General features: G+C 40.4%; 1 protein-coding gene across 1 annotated transcript; it reads left to right on the top strand.

Annotated features, from left to right (window-relative positions):
* Positions 1–12875: 12875 nt before the first annotated feature.
* Positions 12876–13814, top strand: LOC147673453 (olfactory receptor 1J1-like). The gene has a single exon (XM_086945505.1). The coding sequence runs from the start codon at positions 12876–12878 to the stop codon at positions 13812–13814; it is 939 nt and encodes a 312-aa protein (XP_086801631.1).
* The last annotated feature ends 2336 nt before the right edge of the window (positions 13815–16150 follow it).

The following is a 16150-nucleotide window of genomic DNA, read 5'->3' as shown; positions in this document are numbered from 1 at the left end:
TGCGCACAAGAATGCCATTACGGAACGGCGCCTTTCCATGACCCGGCATTTGCAAAACGCTCATCTTTGGGGAGCATAATCAATGCGCGCTCCCTGGAAAGATTGTGCCAGCCTGTCATTACTATGGAACCCCAGTCGGAGAGTGCAGACGCAGAGCAAATCCTAACCCCCCCCCTCTACCTAACAAAGAAGGAGATCCCCCTGTACTGCCAAAAAGGACACTGCCGGATCAAACAAAGAGCACAGTTGTGTGTGTGGCAGAAGTCCATAAAGAGCTTTCACAATCCATGGACTCAACATGGAGGGGGGGTGCGGCAAGAGAAAAAGAGGAGGCACGCGAGGAGGCACACAACACACGGGAAAGAAATCCAAGACCTCTAAGTCAAGCAAACAGAGTATTTTGTCACACATGGACACACCAATTACTGAAGTCCCACATGTAACGGTGTCTGCCGTAACTGTCACCAGCATGGATGACAATATAATTGACTTAGTGGAGCTGGAAGAAGTGCACTGGCAGAAAATAGGTGCCCTTATTTCATTGTCATTGGAGCCACTAATGGATAGACTTTTACTAATAGAAAACAGACTTGAGAAATTGGAAGGACTGATAATGCCCACCTTGGGACGCATTGAGAAGGAAGTAGTAAATGGTGGCTGTGTAAACAAGTTAGTAGGGGAGGAAGGAAGGGACCCTGATGCCTGCCCCAGTCTTAGAGTAGTATCAACAATGGGCCCGGCCGCCCACCCCACGGGCCCAGATAACCTAAGGGGAGGTTCAGCAAGAGGAGGAATTACAGTCCCATTAAATGTACAGGAAACAACCCACAGTAACGATAGGGTTAGGGACAAGCATGAGGCAATGAATCTGCGTCCCCACTTAGACCTATCCCCCGCATGTACCCCTTATGTTGTTGTCCTGACCGGTGTTCCAGAATTGGAAGATGGTAAAACCGAATACCATGACCGACTTAAAAACAAGACAACACACTGGCTAAATTTAAACAGACCATTGCCCCAAGATGCAAGGTGTAAAATTATCTCAGTAAGAAGAGTCAACTGGGTAGGAGGCAGGACAAAAAACACCGCAGGAGACTGCGTTGTCATTAATTTCAATGACCCCAGGGTGGTGGCCCATGTTTGCTGGGGCCCCTGGATAAAATCTCTTGTTCAGGCTCGGAATTTAAGATATTTATATGTTCCACCAGATTGTATACCGAATCTTGGATGTTATAATGGTCTTAAGGCCAGTTCTGGCAAGCCAAGTAGAGCTAGAGGGGGGCTGAAGAGGTGAGGAATGATCCTTGGGTTGGTGTACCAGGTGGGGGAAACACATATGATCAGCAGGTAGTGACAACATGGGGGGGTTGGGTCGGCACTACCTCTGCAAAACAGATATGCACCGCTCCAATGGGGCAGACACCTCAGTGAAGTGGATTGACTTCAGGGAGTAGAATCAGGTAACGAGAATGCACCGATTGCGGCCCTGACAAACTCAAAGCCACAGGTGGTGGAGCCGGCAAGAAAAGATATATTGAATACACATAAGCTCGTCCCCTGCATAATAAGGACTCCTGGAATTGAAGCGTCCCAAAGTATTGATAAACTCATCACAGACCTTTGCCCCGATGTAAATATTTCAGGGAGCACTATTGAACTAGTATCCTGGAACGTTGCAGGCCTGGCATTTAAATTTCAGAATCAGGAGTGGTTGGAATATTTTAGAAAGTTCAAAATAATATGCTTACAGGAAACCTGGGAGGTAGACCACAGTAATTTTCATTTAGTCGGGTATAAATCGTTCGGGATACCGGCAAGTAAGTCCATGTCCGGAAGAGCGAGGAGAGAACTCTTAATATTTGTAGATGTGGGTATGGGAAGGAGCTGGGTTGATCTAAAATGGAACTCAGAAGATCTGTTAGGCCTCGGGTTTAAAAATAAGGATTTTAATATAAACCTGGTGAATTTCTATAATTCAAGAGGCGAGAGAGCGAGAGAGCTTGATGAGAGATTAAGTCACCTGAAGGAGCAGAAGCAGGGTACATTGGTGCCCATGCTTTTAGTCGCGGGGGACTTTAACTGCCATTTGTGCCCACATTTTCTACCTATTAAAGAAGACTGGACCTCCTGCAATTCTGAGGAGGGTCTGCATTTTGAGCACACAGTGGAGGGTAGGGAATTGAGTATGTTGATGAGTAAACATATGCTTGAACACACAATGGACTAATTGGTCATTGACCCTAATAAGCGGGTTATCCCAACTTTTAAAGGAAGGGGTCGTAGCCCCTTCATTGATTTTATTTTAGTGTCTCATTGTGAAAGAAAAGGGTACAGGGTTTTCTAATAGATTTGAGCGGCTTTAGTGACCACAATCCCCTAGTACTGTCTTTATTAGCACCAAATGCAAGTAGGATGACCAAGAGGGGGGTGGGTCAAATTTAGAAAAGATCACTGATCAGGGTAGGTGCCTGAAATGAGCGAGAATTTATGGGGAAGACTTTTATAGATCTTTAGCAAAAGAGGGCGGACTGCTTTTAGTGAAATGTTTAGACCTATCAGTGGAAGGGTCACGTTTAGTGGTCTTTTTCGAGGAAATGGGTCAACTGATAGATGCCCTTTTAAAAACAACTGGACAGGGTAAGCCTAAAAAGGATCCTAGGTGGTTTGATAAAGCCTGCTCTCTCGCACAGAGCAAGTTGAGAGCCTCTTTGAGATGTAACCCAAGGGACAAACAAAGGGTGATGCAATGTAGGCTAAATTACAAGCAGGAATTAAATCGACGGAAAAAGGCCCTCCAAACTTGGGAGGATCTAAGAGGAGCTGCTGAAAGGAAGGATATAACCACCTTTTGGAAGATAATCGATAACCCCTGTTTCCAAGATGTAAATAGCCTACAGATAGGATCTAATGTTCTCCCGGAACAGTGAATGGAGCACTATAGAGGGCTTTATAACCGGAGGTACAAGGAGGCACCTGATAATGGTGCGGGGTGGGGGAGGTGGAACGTAACACTTGAATTCTCCCTAGAGGAGGTCAATGCAGGTATCCAGGGTCTCAGTAAAAATAAGGCACCGGGACCGGATGGGATTTCGCCGGACCTCTACCTAAGTAAAGTGGATCTGTGGGCTCCAATTTTAACAAGAATATTAAATGCTGCTATAGCTACAGGACTTCCCCGCTCCTGGTCGTCTGCCACAATAGTGCCTATCTTTAAAAAGGGGAATAGAGATAATCCTCAGTGTTACCGCCCAATTTCCCTTATTTACGTTACGGCCAAAGTCCTGGGACGTGTTGTCCTAAATCGCCTGATGAATTGGGCCGAGGACCAACACATTATCACTGACGTCCAGTGTGGATTTAGGGCTAATAGATCAACCGCAGATTAATGCCTAAACTTATACCTATTGGTGGCTAAATACATTGATAGATGGCTTCATGGACTTCATGAGAAATTTAGATCTATCTGCCAACATAACCAAGTCGTATGTAATCGAAGCAGGGTTAAAACAAAGGAAATGTTTTAATTATAGAATAGGCGAGCACAAACTAGAGAAGGTGCAGTCCTTCTCTTACTTGGGCATTTTACTTGATGGGCACTTACATTTTAAAATATTACTTGAGGAGCGTTGTAACAGGTTATTGTCAAGCACAGGGGCAATAATGAATTTTGGTCGTAGACTGGGACGGTGGTCCCCGGAGGAAATGATGAGCTTATATAACTCTATCTGCTATTCTAAGGTGGCGTATGGTCCGGAACTCTGGGGGTTCACCAATTCTGATAAATTGCAGGTGGAGGAGAATAAATACATGAGAAGGCTCCTTAAGGTCTCACAGGGTGCCCCTGCTTACATTGCCCATGAAGAGCTGGGGGGGAAGCCTTTATAGAGGACATGATTCAGGTCAGACCCCTGTTAGCATGACTAAAGATCTGGGACAACCCGGAGGCAGAATTGACCAGGCAAATAATTACGGATTGCCTTGGCAGGGATACGGGAATGGACATTCCATGCTGAAGTCTCTTAAGGTCATTTTTGAAAATATTGGCTGTAAGGATCTCTACTCAAACCCGACCGGAGGTGTAGGCCGGGATAAAGCTAGTGTGAAGAAGAGGTTTACCATCTATATAAATGCCTCTAGAGAGGAGAAGGAATGGAGAAAACAGTCAGTCAGAGCCTATGGCTTAGTGAGGTCTAGCGAAGGAACGGAACCGTACCTTGCCCTTACATACAACGCTCAGGACAGATTTTTAATAACACCTTTTAGGCTCAACCTTTTACATTATTTATTAGCTGATCCGGCAGGTTTTACTAATTACGTAGAGCCAAAGGGTTCCTGCGGCTGCGATCAACGATCTCCACAGGATACCCTTCATTTTGTATTGTTACGCCCTTTTTATTCATTGCCCAGGCGCCTGTATCTGATTAAGTTGTTGAAGAAAATGAAATTTAGGCATGCTAAGGTTGCCCTTTTACACTTACAAATGGCGCAAGATCCCCTGACCCTGCTCTCCATCACAAGTTTTTTAAGGCTAGCACTTACATTAAGAGAGACAAGAGGAACCGTGAAAAGGAGTGGGGGTCAGACAGTGGACTAACAAATTGTAATGAATTGTAATGAATACTTCCGTGCCCTTTTTTCTTTTTAATCTTATGTATAGATGACAAGAATATGTGTATTATTAGCATTTTTAGCTGTACTTTTATGGTTTTTTGTATAATGCTGAATAAAGAAATTTACCTACCTACCATTAGATAATTTTTGGTTAATACTTTTAGTTTTGAATAAGGCTCCAGCCCTCTCTTACTCTTTAGCTGCAATTTCTATTGATGCGGAGAGGACTTTTGATAGGGTGGATTGGTCCTTCTTATTTAAAGCTCTTCATTGGCATAGTTTTGGCCCTAAATTTATTTCTCATGTCTTTTTACTATATACAATTCCTAGAGCTTCTGTAACAGTTAACAGCCTTCTCTCTCAATTCTTTTCAATGAAGCATGGTGTGCGTCAAGGTTGCCCTTTATCTCACCTTCTATTTATTTTATCACTTGAGACCTTTCTATCTTATACCCGCCAGAACACTTCTATTTCTGGATTTCTTTATGGCGATCAACACTTATGTGGACGATATTTTGCTTTTTATATCTATTCCTAAATCTTCTATTTCTCCTATAATGCAAGAAATTTCAGATTTTTCATAAGTTTCAGGTTATAAAATCAATTCTGACAAGACAGAAATTATTCTCATTACCCAAATTTGTTTAAAACATCATTTTTATTCAACTAATTTCTGATGGAATAGTTCTTGAATCAAGTACTTAGGCATTTGGTTCAACAAATCCATATCGGATTCCGTTAAAATTAACATGAGGGAAGGACAAGATGGTATTTTGAAGTTCCTTTCTTCCTGGAATCCTCTATTCCTTTCATGGTGGGGTCATCTTGATTCTATTAAAATTATGATTACGCCCCATCTGCTGTATATTTTCTCTATGATTCCCATTCATATTCTAGTCTATTTATTTTACGAATATTGATTCCCTCCTCACCAAATTTTTATTGAATAATAAAAAATCTAGATTTTCCTTGTCACAACTCAGGAAACCTAAATCTAATGGAGGAGTGAATTTTCCTGACTTCCGTCTCTATCACAAGACTTTTTGTCTTAGGCTAGGTTCTAAGTCGCTTCTCACTAACTCCTCCCCCTTCATCCCGTTATGGGTCACCATTGAACGGTCCTTACTCGGACCTTTCTCTCTGTAAAGGAAGTTCTTGCCTTAACTACGAGGGCCAATATCACCTACCTCCCACTGTTCAAACATACTTATTTAATATTAAGGCTTCATTGCTAAGTGAAGATCACTTATAGAGACTCCTTCTTACATTTTTGGTACAATCATCTCATTACCATTAACAATAGACCTCTTTATTGGAAATCCTAGAGATCCAGGGGAATTATTTGGGTCTAAGATGTGTTTGATGGTATGACTCCTTGTTCTTTCCCTCAGTGTCAGGCTACTTTTAAGTGTCCTCACTCATTTTGCACAAATTCTCAATCCTAATGGGAATTATTCTAGATGTATTTTCTACTCTTCTTTCAAATGTCGTTACACCTGCAGAGGATCCACTTCTTAGAATTTTAACGGTACTTCCCAAAGCATCCCTGATCTATAAACATGTTCTTACCCCACAGTCTGATAGTCCTAAATCTAAATTGGAACTTACCTGGGAGACGGATTTGGGTTGTGTTTGGAATACCGATTTTTGGAGTAAGACCTGGGCTAGATCTTTGAAGATCTCAAGGTCCGCATCCACCACTCAATCCATGTTTTTCTTATGCCATAGATTATATTTTACCCCACTATCCATAGCTAGCTATACATACACTAGTAGTAAGGCTTGTTGGTCTTGTGACACTCCTTTTGCTGATTTGATGCATCTCTTGTTCTCCTGCCCTGCTGTAGCCTCCTTTTGGAATAATACCTAGTCTCCTATTTCAATCATCTTTGATTTGCATACTCATCTATCGAATGGTATTCTATTTATAGGAAGTTTATGAGAGTCATTGGGATTACCTATAAATGAAAAGGAATTATTTGACCTGATGTCAGCTTTAGCCTTTCAGCAAATTACACTAAATGGGAATGTTCCACTAATCTCTCAGTTTAGTCTTGGTGGAATACTGTTTGTCGCTATCACAGATTGGATATTGCTTTTGCCTCTTCTTTTAAAACAGCTGTAAACAGGGATGTATTTTGGTCATCTTTAACTAGTTATTTAAATAAGCTTCCAAAGTGTGTGTATTACGTACTACTTCTGAGTAATTTCAACCTACAGAGATTATTATTATTGCTGGTTTTTTTTCTTTATACAATTTTCCATCATTGTATTGTTTTGTAGGTGTTTTGATTATTTCCTTATTCTTTAGTAGCTTGTATTGATATTGACATTCGATCTTCAGTTGTTGACTTATATTCTGTTCCCTTTCTCCCCCTCCCTCTATGATATTGTCAAAATGAACATAGCTTTCCATTCTATTTTGCTGCCCACTTTCCCTTCTGGTCATTTTAATGTTAATATATTAAGTTATTGGCTTACTTTTTGTAATTGTCTTCATCAATAAAGCTTATTAAACATATAAACATATAAAAAATTCCAGGCTCTGTATCTATTATGCTCTACTCCACATGTTGTTTAGGATTCTCAAGCATGGGGAGAGGACTCTTTTACAAAAAGAAGGGTCCAGCTGTGTTGCATTTTTAAAGCGATATTAACGCTATCAGTCTTCAAGGATGTGCTCTGCATGCTGCAGATCTCTGCAGTAGATGTGTTGGCCATTTGACTACATTATTTGTTTACTAAGACACAAGCATAAAAGTGTATGTGTGTACATTGTAACTGAAGATCACCAAACTTTTTGGTTTAGAGGATCACCAAAACCTTTTGGTTGAGTAGCTACAAGCACTTTTTATTCTTTAGCAGATTTCACTGTGCATTCTTTGCCCATTGTGTTGTGGCTCGACATAAGCACAACTATAGTTCGTACGCTGCCACCTGGCTCCTACCACCGTATAACCAGCCCATTAAAAACAAAATACTCTAAGGTACTTGGATCCTTGACATATTATTTCATCCTGTATTTCCTAAGAGGATTTGTTTTTTCAAATGTTGTGGAGTTGTAGTTTTGTATGCAACATATGACACTTGTGCAGTGTTCATTTTGAGTTAGGCTACATCCAGCGGTGTTATTGAGTAGGAATTGTGGATGCATGAATATGAAAGGACGTGAATGATAGCTCTGGACTTGAGGCAGAATGCAGTGTCAGTTTCTCACAGTGCTTGTCGGTGAGTTGGGTCCTAAACGTGTTCAGACTACATGCACCTCCAATTTTTGTCCTCACCGCAGACCACAGAGAGTGATAGTGACATATGTACACATTGTAATCTTGGGAAAGTGTTTGGAGAAGTTGCACAACTTTCAAAACAAGTCAGGGCCAATGAGGAACAAGATACAGTGCTTATAGCAGGTGGATGCTGTGTGGGGAGGATCTATTGAAGTAGATGAGATGAAAGGAAGTATGTGCAGGACAGCAAAAGGATGGTGCTAAAGTGGAAAGAGATGATGTCCAAGATATGCAAATGGAGGATTTCAGGAAAAAGTGGGGAGAAAACTGGCCTAGGCGTAGAGAAAATGAGTGCAAAGGCCAGCATTTTTTAGTTCCCATCATTACAACAAAATCATTGGCACTTATCTATTTGATACAGCTAGCAAGTATTGAAAAAGTCAATTGGTCTGGCTTGATTTAATTGTATGTCTGTCGTTGTTGTGTCTGGATCTAGCAACAGAAAACCCAGGGGCGTGCAAACAGAGCTTAAGTTTTATAAGCACAGGATTCTTGGTCAAGTTTTCAGCCATACCTGTGTGAAAGGATACTTAGTTACACTAAGTGCTTAATTTTCAGAAAATATGTGCTGGGGCCATTGTCAGGAGGCCACTGAAGGTTGCACCACACATTGCCACTATACGTACACAAATGACAATCCAGACAGGTATCGCATGTTGTCTGTAGCCTCACTGAAGGTCCAAGATCAAAGTGTGTACATGTCTTCTCAACTCCTTTAAACATACATGTACATTTAAAAGCGCTGGACATATTTGTTAAGAAGAATACTCCAAACGGAAGTGAAGTGAAGAGGAGTTTAATGCGAACCGGATTCTTCAGTGCCAACAACTGGAGTGAGCTCCCCAACATTCCAAGGCGAGCTTCACTCCAACATTCTAAAGGTGGGTGAGACCATGTAAGGGGAGGGGGGCAGGGAGAGGGAAAGACATACCAAGTTATAACACATATTGATGGTTGTAAAGAAGATGAACAGTGCTCCAATCGGGAATGTTCAATAAAATCCTATAATAGTACAACCTTCGTAGTTCTGTCCTTTTCTAAACCTGGAGAGTACATGCCTGTGTGAACAATTCATGTCATGGCATGTGAATCTACATGTCTCAAGAACATATTACATGGAGCTATATGTGCGGAAATTAACTTTTCACACTTCTTTGTAAACACATTTTTTAGACTGGTATTTGCCACTGATTTTCATAGCTGTGCTCTCATGCATGGATGGTTTCTATTTGCACATAGCCTTTGCTGCAGTGCACAGAGACCTTACACTGCTGCACATAGAGGAAAGAAATTAGAGGGAACATTGCCTGTGACACACATAGAATAATAGCTGTGACACAAGAAATTAAAGTTTTAAAGAACCCCAAATGCAGGTTTGCTGCCATGATCTGGTAGCAGAGATGTTCTCAGTAAACCGTTGATGAGGTGCATAAGCTGCGCAGTCCCCGAGGTGGTCCAATGTACACTTTTAATAACACAACTATGTTTGCAATCCATGTGGTGTTTCCCAGACACCTGTTATGATTCAACATACAAGAGACACACAGTGAGATCCATGAAAGTCATTCCTGTGCACACATTCTTGAATCAGCAGATTTCAAGAGTTAATAAAGGGTAATATGTGGTAGTTGGTCCACAATGTGTATGGGATAGATGGTCAATGCGGGCGTCCTCTGTCCCCATGGAATGGGGAATTACAGTGTAGGGTCAGATTATCTGGGCCCTAGTCTGTAAATATGCGGTAAATCTCAATTCCGTGAGATTTACCACAAACATTTACCACCAACTCTGAATAGATGGCAAAGATATGCTGCACGCTCTATGAGGAAGGACATGTGGGAGTAGAAGGACAACATAGTTCACTTGTGTCTGCTAGTAAAAAAAAAACCTGAATCAGACTTGGCTGCTGTCAAAATCTCATTCGATTGTTCTGGCCAGTTCTACAGGCTAAAAAAAATCTATTCAGATTCTTCCACACCCAGAAAAACTGGTGGAGGAAAACACATTATCAACAACTAATAATCAGGTGGAACAAAATGAACACATGAAAGCATTTTGTTCCGCCTAGCTGGTAATAATGGATCACAGTAGGACCGTCAATATCTAAAAAGTCTCCAAAGTATTGAATGTCATATTGAGCCCTCTCATTGGTGGAGGCAAACACCATCATTTTGACTGAAGCACAGCTTGGTGCAAGTCTGTGACACCGACTCACCATTGTACAGTAAAGAAGCATAAGCAGACTACAGCAGATACCCAGATGACAGCAAATGCCACCTCTTTCTTTTCTGAAGTTCTCATCCGGACACAGAGGATGCTATTTCACCCAGCCCAGCATCTCCAAGGACATTAAACCACGGGGTAACCTTTAGCTTCCTGATGTTTGATGCTCAATCTGAGCCATCATCATCTACAGCACATTTACACACACATGCAACTCTCAGATTTAAAATGAAATAAGAATTGGCAAAGACAATAGGTGTGAGTGGTCACTGAAATTACCCTCTTCGTTGTTGATTGGTTAGGTTTGTGAGTGTCTTTTTGTTATTAGGATAGGTGAATGAATATATGAATAAATGCAAGAATGATTCAATGTTGGATAAATTGATGTTTCCATCAATGCACTTGGACACTCATTCTCACACTCATGAATCCATTCATCTGCACATTGACTTGTTCTTGCATTCAACCTCTTGCCCATACATGATACCACACACACCTTATCAATCATTTAGGATGCACCTCCATTTATAAATCTGATGAACTTTTAGCTTTGCTATTAGTTGATCCATGAACACAGTAGGAATCTGATTTTAACTTCTCCTATTGTTGCTAGCAGAACATTAAAAACCCTGTGCGCTTAAGCGCAGCAGATTCGAGAGATGGTGTCGTTAAAACTAGGCATGGGTGGAGTTTGCAGAATTTCACTGTGCGAATTCCGTGGAGTTGCTGAAAAACACTACCAAATTCCGGGAAGTTCCGTGAGCAGGTGGAGTATTGCTCTGCTACCCCTAATTAAGGGCACAGGGGCCTCCTGGCGTACTACTGGTTGGGGGACAAAGTTGTCTCTCTTAGAGGGGGTCTAGATAGGGACGTAGAATTATTCTACATATCCCTGAACAATACAATTTGGTGACAAAAGCAAGGCAGACTAGACAACTAAAACAAAGTGATTTAAAATGAAACAACTAGTGGATACACCAAGCAAAATTATTTTAGATTAAAAATCATGAAATTTATTCTTTACCTCCCGGCTGGGTTACAATCTAAAACATAATAAAAAAACAATTTAAAAAACCACCAACAGTGGTAATACAGTGAATATATGTACAGTCAAAGTAAAAACAGTCGACGCAGCGTTTCGGTGCTTTTCAATCTTGACACCTTCATCAGGACATTAACAACATTTGACTCCGTATCTGTATTTCAAGTGGGAAGAGCGTTTCAATTGCTTTCCAATTTGTTGTAGACTTCTGGTATTTATAGTCTCTTGAGCTTAAGGATCAAGAATAAGATCTTCTATGTGCACGGAGGGGCCACCGTTGATAAAGGGAGTAACTTCTTAAGGTCTTTAAACCTGCTTTGATATCAGGTGAGTCTCTTAGAATAATGCTATGGTGATATTTAGTCCTCCAATTCTTATCTTGATGGGAAGAAAAGGATATCTTTTGGTAAATGTTCGGCCTCCCTGCTCCTCCGTGCTGTCGTCTGGATGGAAATTCGAAGAGACTATAAATACCAGAAGTCTACAACAAACCGTAAAGCAATTGAAACGCTCTTCCCACTTGAAATACAGATACGGAGTCAAATGTTGTTAATGTCCTGATGAAGGTGTCAAGATTGAATAGCACCGAAACGCTGCGTCGACTGTTTTTACTTTGACTGTACATATATTCACTGTATTATCACTGTTGGTGGTTTTTTAAATTGTTTTTTTTATTATGTTTTAGATTGTAACCCAGCCGGGAGGTAAAGAATAAATTTCATGATTTTTAATCTAAAAATTGTTTGCTTGGTGTATCCACTAGTTGTTTCATTTTAATTCACTTTGTTTTAGTTGTCTAGTCTGCCTTGCTTTTGTCACCAAATTGTATTGTTCAGGGATATGTAGAATAATTCTACGTCCCTATCTAGACCCCCTCTAAGAGAGATGGCTCAGCAATCCTAGTCTGCTACGTTTAAGACAGGGACTCTAAATCTTTCTCTGTGTCAAGATCCCCTTCCCTGCTATATATTACAGGGGAACCTCCTATACCTTTTATGGGGGACAAAGTCTGCATGGCTGCTGATGGTCGTTGGGGGTCAAGAACCCCTACTGTTGCGACAAGTAAGTCCCTCACCAGCCGCATTCCTGAGATGTCATCGGAGGCCCGCCTCCTTTCACAACCCCTCTGCACACGGGCCTCCTGAGCACTACTCGGCAAGTGAGGGTCGTTGGGGGCCACAAATCCCTATTGTTGTAACAAGTAAGTCCCCCACAGCAAGATCGATAAGACGTCCTCAGAGGCCCCGCTCCCTTTCTCAATCACTCTGCACAGAGGCCTCCTAGCGCACTACTGGTTGGGGGATGAAGTACCCTTGGCTGCTGAGGGTTGTTTTATTAGTTCAATATACATTTAAACCACTAATACCTACCACAGAAGCCATTTTTATAGCTTTAGGGGTCTTGAACAGTCTGAATTGCTACACTTTAGCAGCGTGATGATTAGTTGTATTGTAGGTGCTGTAATTTGGGCACTGGCACTTATTTGTTTATAAATTAAGCACTGCGTGTAGTGTTGAATGAGAGACATCTGCCCATTCTCCTTTTTTCTGAAGAGGGTATGTTACCCATAAATCTTTTTGGGGCTTAGGAGATATACCCGGGTATGCCCCCTGATAAGTAGGGTTCACGACAGACGCTGAAGACAAGTGATAATGGCAAACAGTTGCTTGGCTACAAAAACACTGTTTTGTTCCTTACAGATCTGCTTCAATATGGAGATAAGAAACCAGAGCTCTGCCACAGAATTTATCCTCTTGGGATTCCCGGTTCGCCCAGAGCAGCAGCTTCTTCTCTTCTTCATCTTCCTCGCTATCTATACTGTCACCTTGCTTGGAAACCTAACAATATTTATAATCATCAGGATGGACTCTCGACTTCACACACCGATGTATTTCTTTTTGAGCATCCTGGCTTGGGTAGATGTCGGTTTCACAACTGTGACAGTGCCAAAGTTGCTGGCGGACCTCCTATCTGTGAAGGGTACCATATCTTTCTCAGCTTGCATCACCCAGTTATTTTTATTCCTTGCATTTGGCAATATGGACACTTTCATGCTGGCAGTAATGGGCGGTGATCGGTACATGGCAATTTGTCATCCATTACATTATGCGCAGATTATGACAAAGCGCTTCTGTGCTTTGACCGTGAGCTGTACCTGGGTGATCGCCTCTCTACATTCAGCATTGCATAGTGGCTTAGCCGCCAAGCTAATCTATTGTGACTCTAATAAAATCCAGCACTACTTTTGTGATCTTCCAGCTCTTCTAAAGCTATCCTGTTCAGACATCTCCCTTAATGTGCTTGTTCTCTCTACTGAGTCCACTGCAGCTGCGGTATCCCCCCTCCTTTGTATATTAATTTCTTATGGTCATATCATTATAGTCATTATGAGAATACAGTCCTCCCAAGGAAGAAAGAAAGCATTTTCTACCTGTTTCTCCCATATCACATCCACAGTCATTTTCTTTAGCCCAATAATTTTTATATATCTTCGTCCATCCTCAGTCATCTCGCTTGATAAGGGCATATGGATAAGTATAACGTACTGCATGTTGACTTCTATGCTGAACCCATTTGTTTATAGTGTCAGAAATAATGATGTCAAAGAGGCATTCAAGAAGTTTAGAGGTACATTGACAGGTTCTCCATAATTATTTGCTGAAAAAAGAGGAAAGACAGTTTTGTGAGCTGATTCTTTGGGAATCTCATTCTGCAAATATCTTTGTTTGAGAAGGACAATAAGAGGACAAGAATGTGTAATAATTATACATATGCATAAATATGTGGTCAGTCTAGTTCTACTGAAAACTAAGTAGATTCCATAATAATTCCAACATAGTCCTTGTATAATTTTACTTCTTGGATAGAAAGAAGCAACAGAATACGTGCAACAATAACTTTTCCTTTTCAGATCTCCTTCCCAGCTGTTCCCTTCCTAATCCCCTTCCCCCCCCCGCTTCATCACTTCAAAACTCTGTGTATTTACTACAATCAGAATTGGAGGTATTGAGAGGTGGGTCCTTACACATACAATACAATAGTTTATGTGTGAGTTTACATTTTTCTATTTAGTTTTATTGAGTTTGGCAAATACAACTGCACACTATTACATTACAGAATTTTGTGTCAATATTTGGGCTACATATCAAAGCATAACACGCTGTCAACTTGTACTATGTGTCACCTTGTCATTCTTTGCTAGTTTTTGGTTATGTGAAGGGTGGTCTTGTTGCATATCTTCTCATTTTATAAATCAACTAACATATTGAGGTTTCTATGCCATCGCGACTGTGTTGGGACAATGTCAAGTTAGGCGAGAGAATATGCATGCTCTTGGGGTCAGCGTCTGCACTGTCTTCTACACATTGGTTCAGAATGTCCATGGTAATTTTCTGCCTTTATCAGTTTACAGGGGTCTTTTGTAATTATTTTCACTGAGTACCATCAGCATTAAGTCTGAGGCTATCAATATGGAGGTCTCCATTGTGTGGTCTTATGTTACAGAATATTATAGTGCTCACCTTTACTCACCTGCTTATAAAAACTGACTAAGTCCCAAACCAACCTCAGCTGAAATTGGCATTATATCTCAAAATCATCAACAATAATTTTACTTGAAATATTTTTTTTATTGGTAGTTTCAAAACACGTATTATTTTCATCCATAATGTGCATGACAAAACCAATCTGCCACAAATAATATACACATAAAAATACACACAAAATCCAATCATAAGTGCAATGGTTATTTTTATAAAAACTCCTGACATAAAGATTAGTTAGAAACCAGCCATTTGTTTCTTGCTATCAGAAAGTACTTTCTTACAGAAATTAAACAAAGGTAATTGCATTAATAAATCAGTGAATGTTATCTGCTTAGAAACCTTGGATTAGAGGTCCATAAGGAAGAGGTGCCCATATAAATATTTGAACTGATAGAGAAATATTGAAACCAAAGTTCTGCAGAGCTGTGACAAACATTTGATGTTCCTGTATTACAATAGAGAAAGAACTATTCTTTTCAGAAGTTAAGGTAACCACCAAATGGTAGCTTGCTCCCCTCTCTTAAAGGGACGCCATGGATTCTATGGAAAAAAAGAATACCACAGATGTCATGGCGGAACATTGGAAATTAATGGATAAATGATTGGGTATGGAGGAGGAATGTAAATATAGCCATGTGTGCAAACAGAGGATTCCATATAGAGGCTTAGAAGCTGAACACAAGTTAATAAAATTAGATTTAAGAGGTGAAACCAACCACTGGACTGTATAATTCACCCCAGGATTCTGGGTCAGTTACAGAAATACATACCAGTTACCCTCATCTATTACTGGCATACCATTGTAGACAAAAGATCACACAATTTTAAGCAGTTGCCTAATAACCTTTATTCAGCACCACAACAATAAATACAATACAATAGTGGGACTGAAAGATTTCTTTTTACAAAAGTATGAGCTTGCACTTATTGAAATTTTTTAATTCTGTCAATGAAAACTTGTGGTCAAAATGCTTGCTTACATTTTATTACACGTTTTTCAGATCTTGGTATAGTGAAAACAAACTCAATGGCAATATAAATACCTACCACAGCACCTAAAAGAACTATATTATACTCACATGCAACAAAGGCATTATACAATAACATGAAGACTATACTTTTGCACAAAGGTAGCCTGTCAAGAATAGTAAATATCTAAAATAGTAGTAGTAATAAAATCAGTTTATTTGGACCAAGGTCTGTAAAACTGAATAGATACATCAAAACACACGATTTAAAAGCTACACAGGATTTCTTTTTTTTTGGTGGGTATTAGTTATTTTAGTGAGAAAATTGAGAAATAGCAGAAAATATATTGTCACGAAATTTAAAAAACAGCAGACTTAGGAGAGGGTAGCTAAATAAGATTAAAAGGGAAACACTCGATTTTCCTGCCATGAGTCCACATATAACTTGCCTACCTCTTCAATGCCAAATAACGC

The sequence above is a fragment of the Lissotriton vulgaris genome, chromosome 12 (genome assembly GCF_964263255.1).
Source record: "Lissotriton vulgaris chromosome 12, aLisVul1.2, whole genome shotgun sequence".
Taxonomy (NCBI): domain Eukaryota; kingdom Metazoa; phylum Chordata; class Amphibia; order Caudata; family Salamandridae; genus Lissotriton; species Lissotriton vulgaris.
This window is presented reverse-complemented; position numbering and strand designations above follow the sequence as displayed.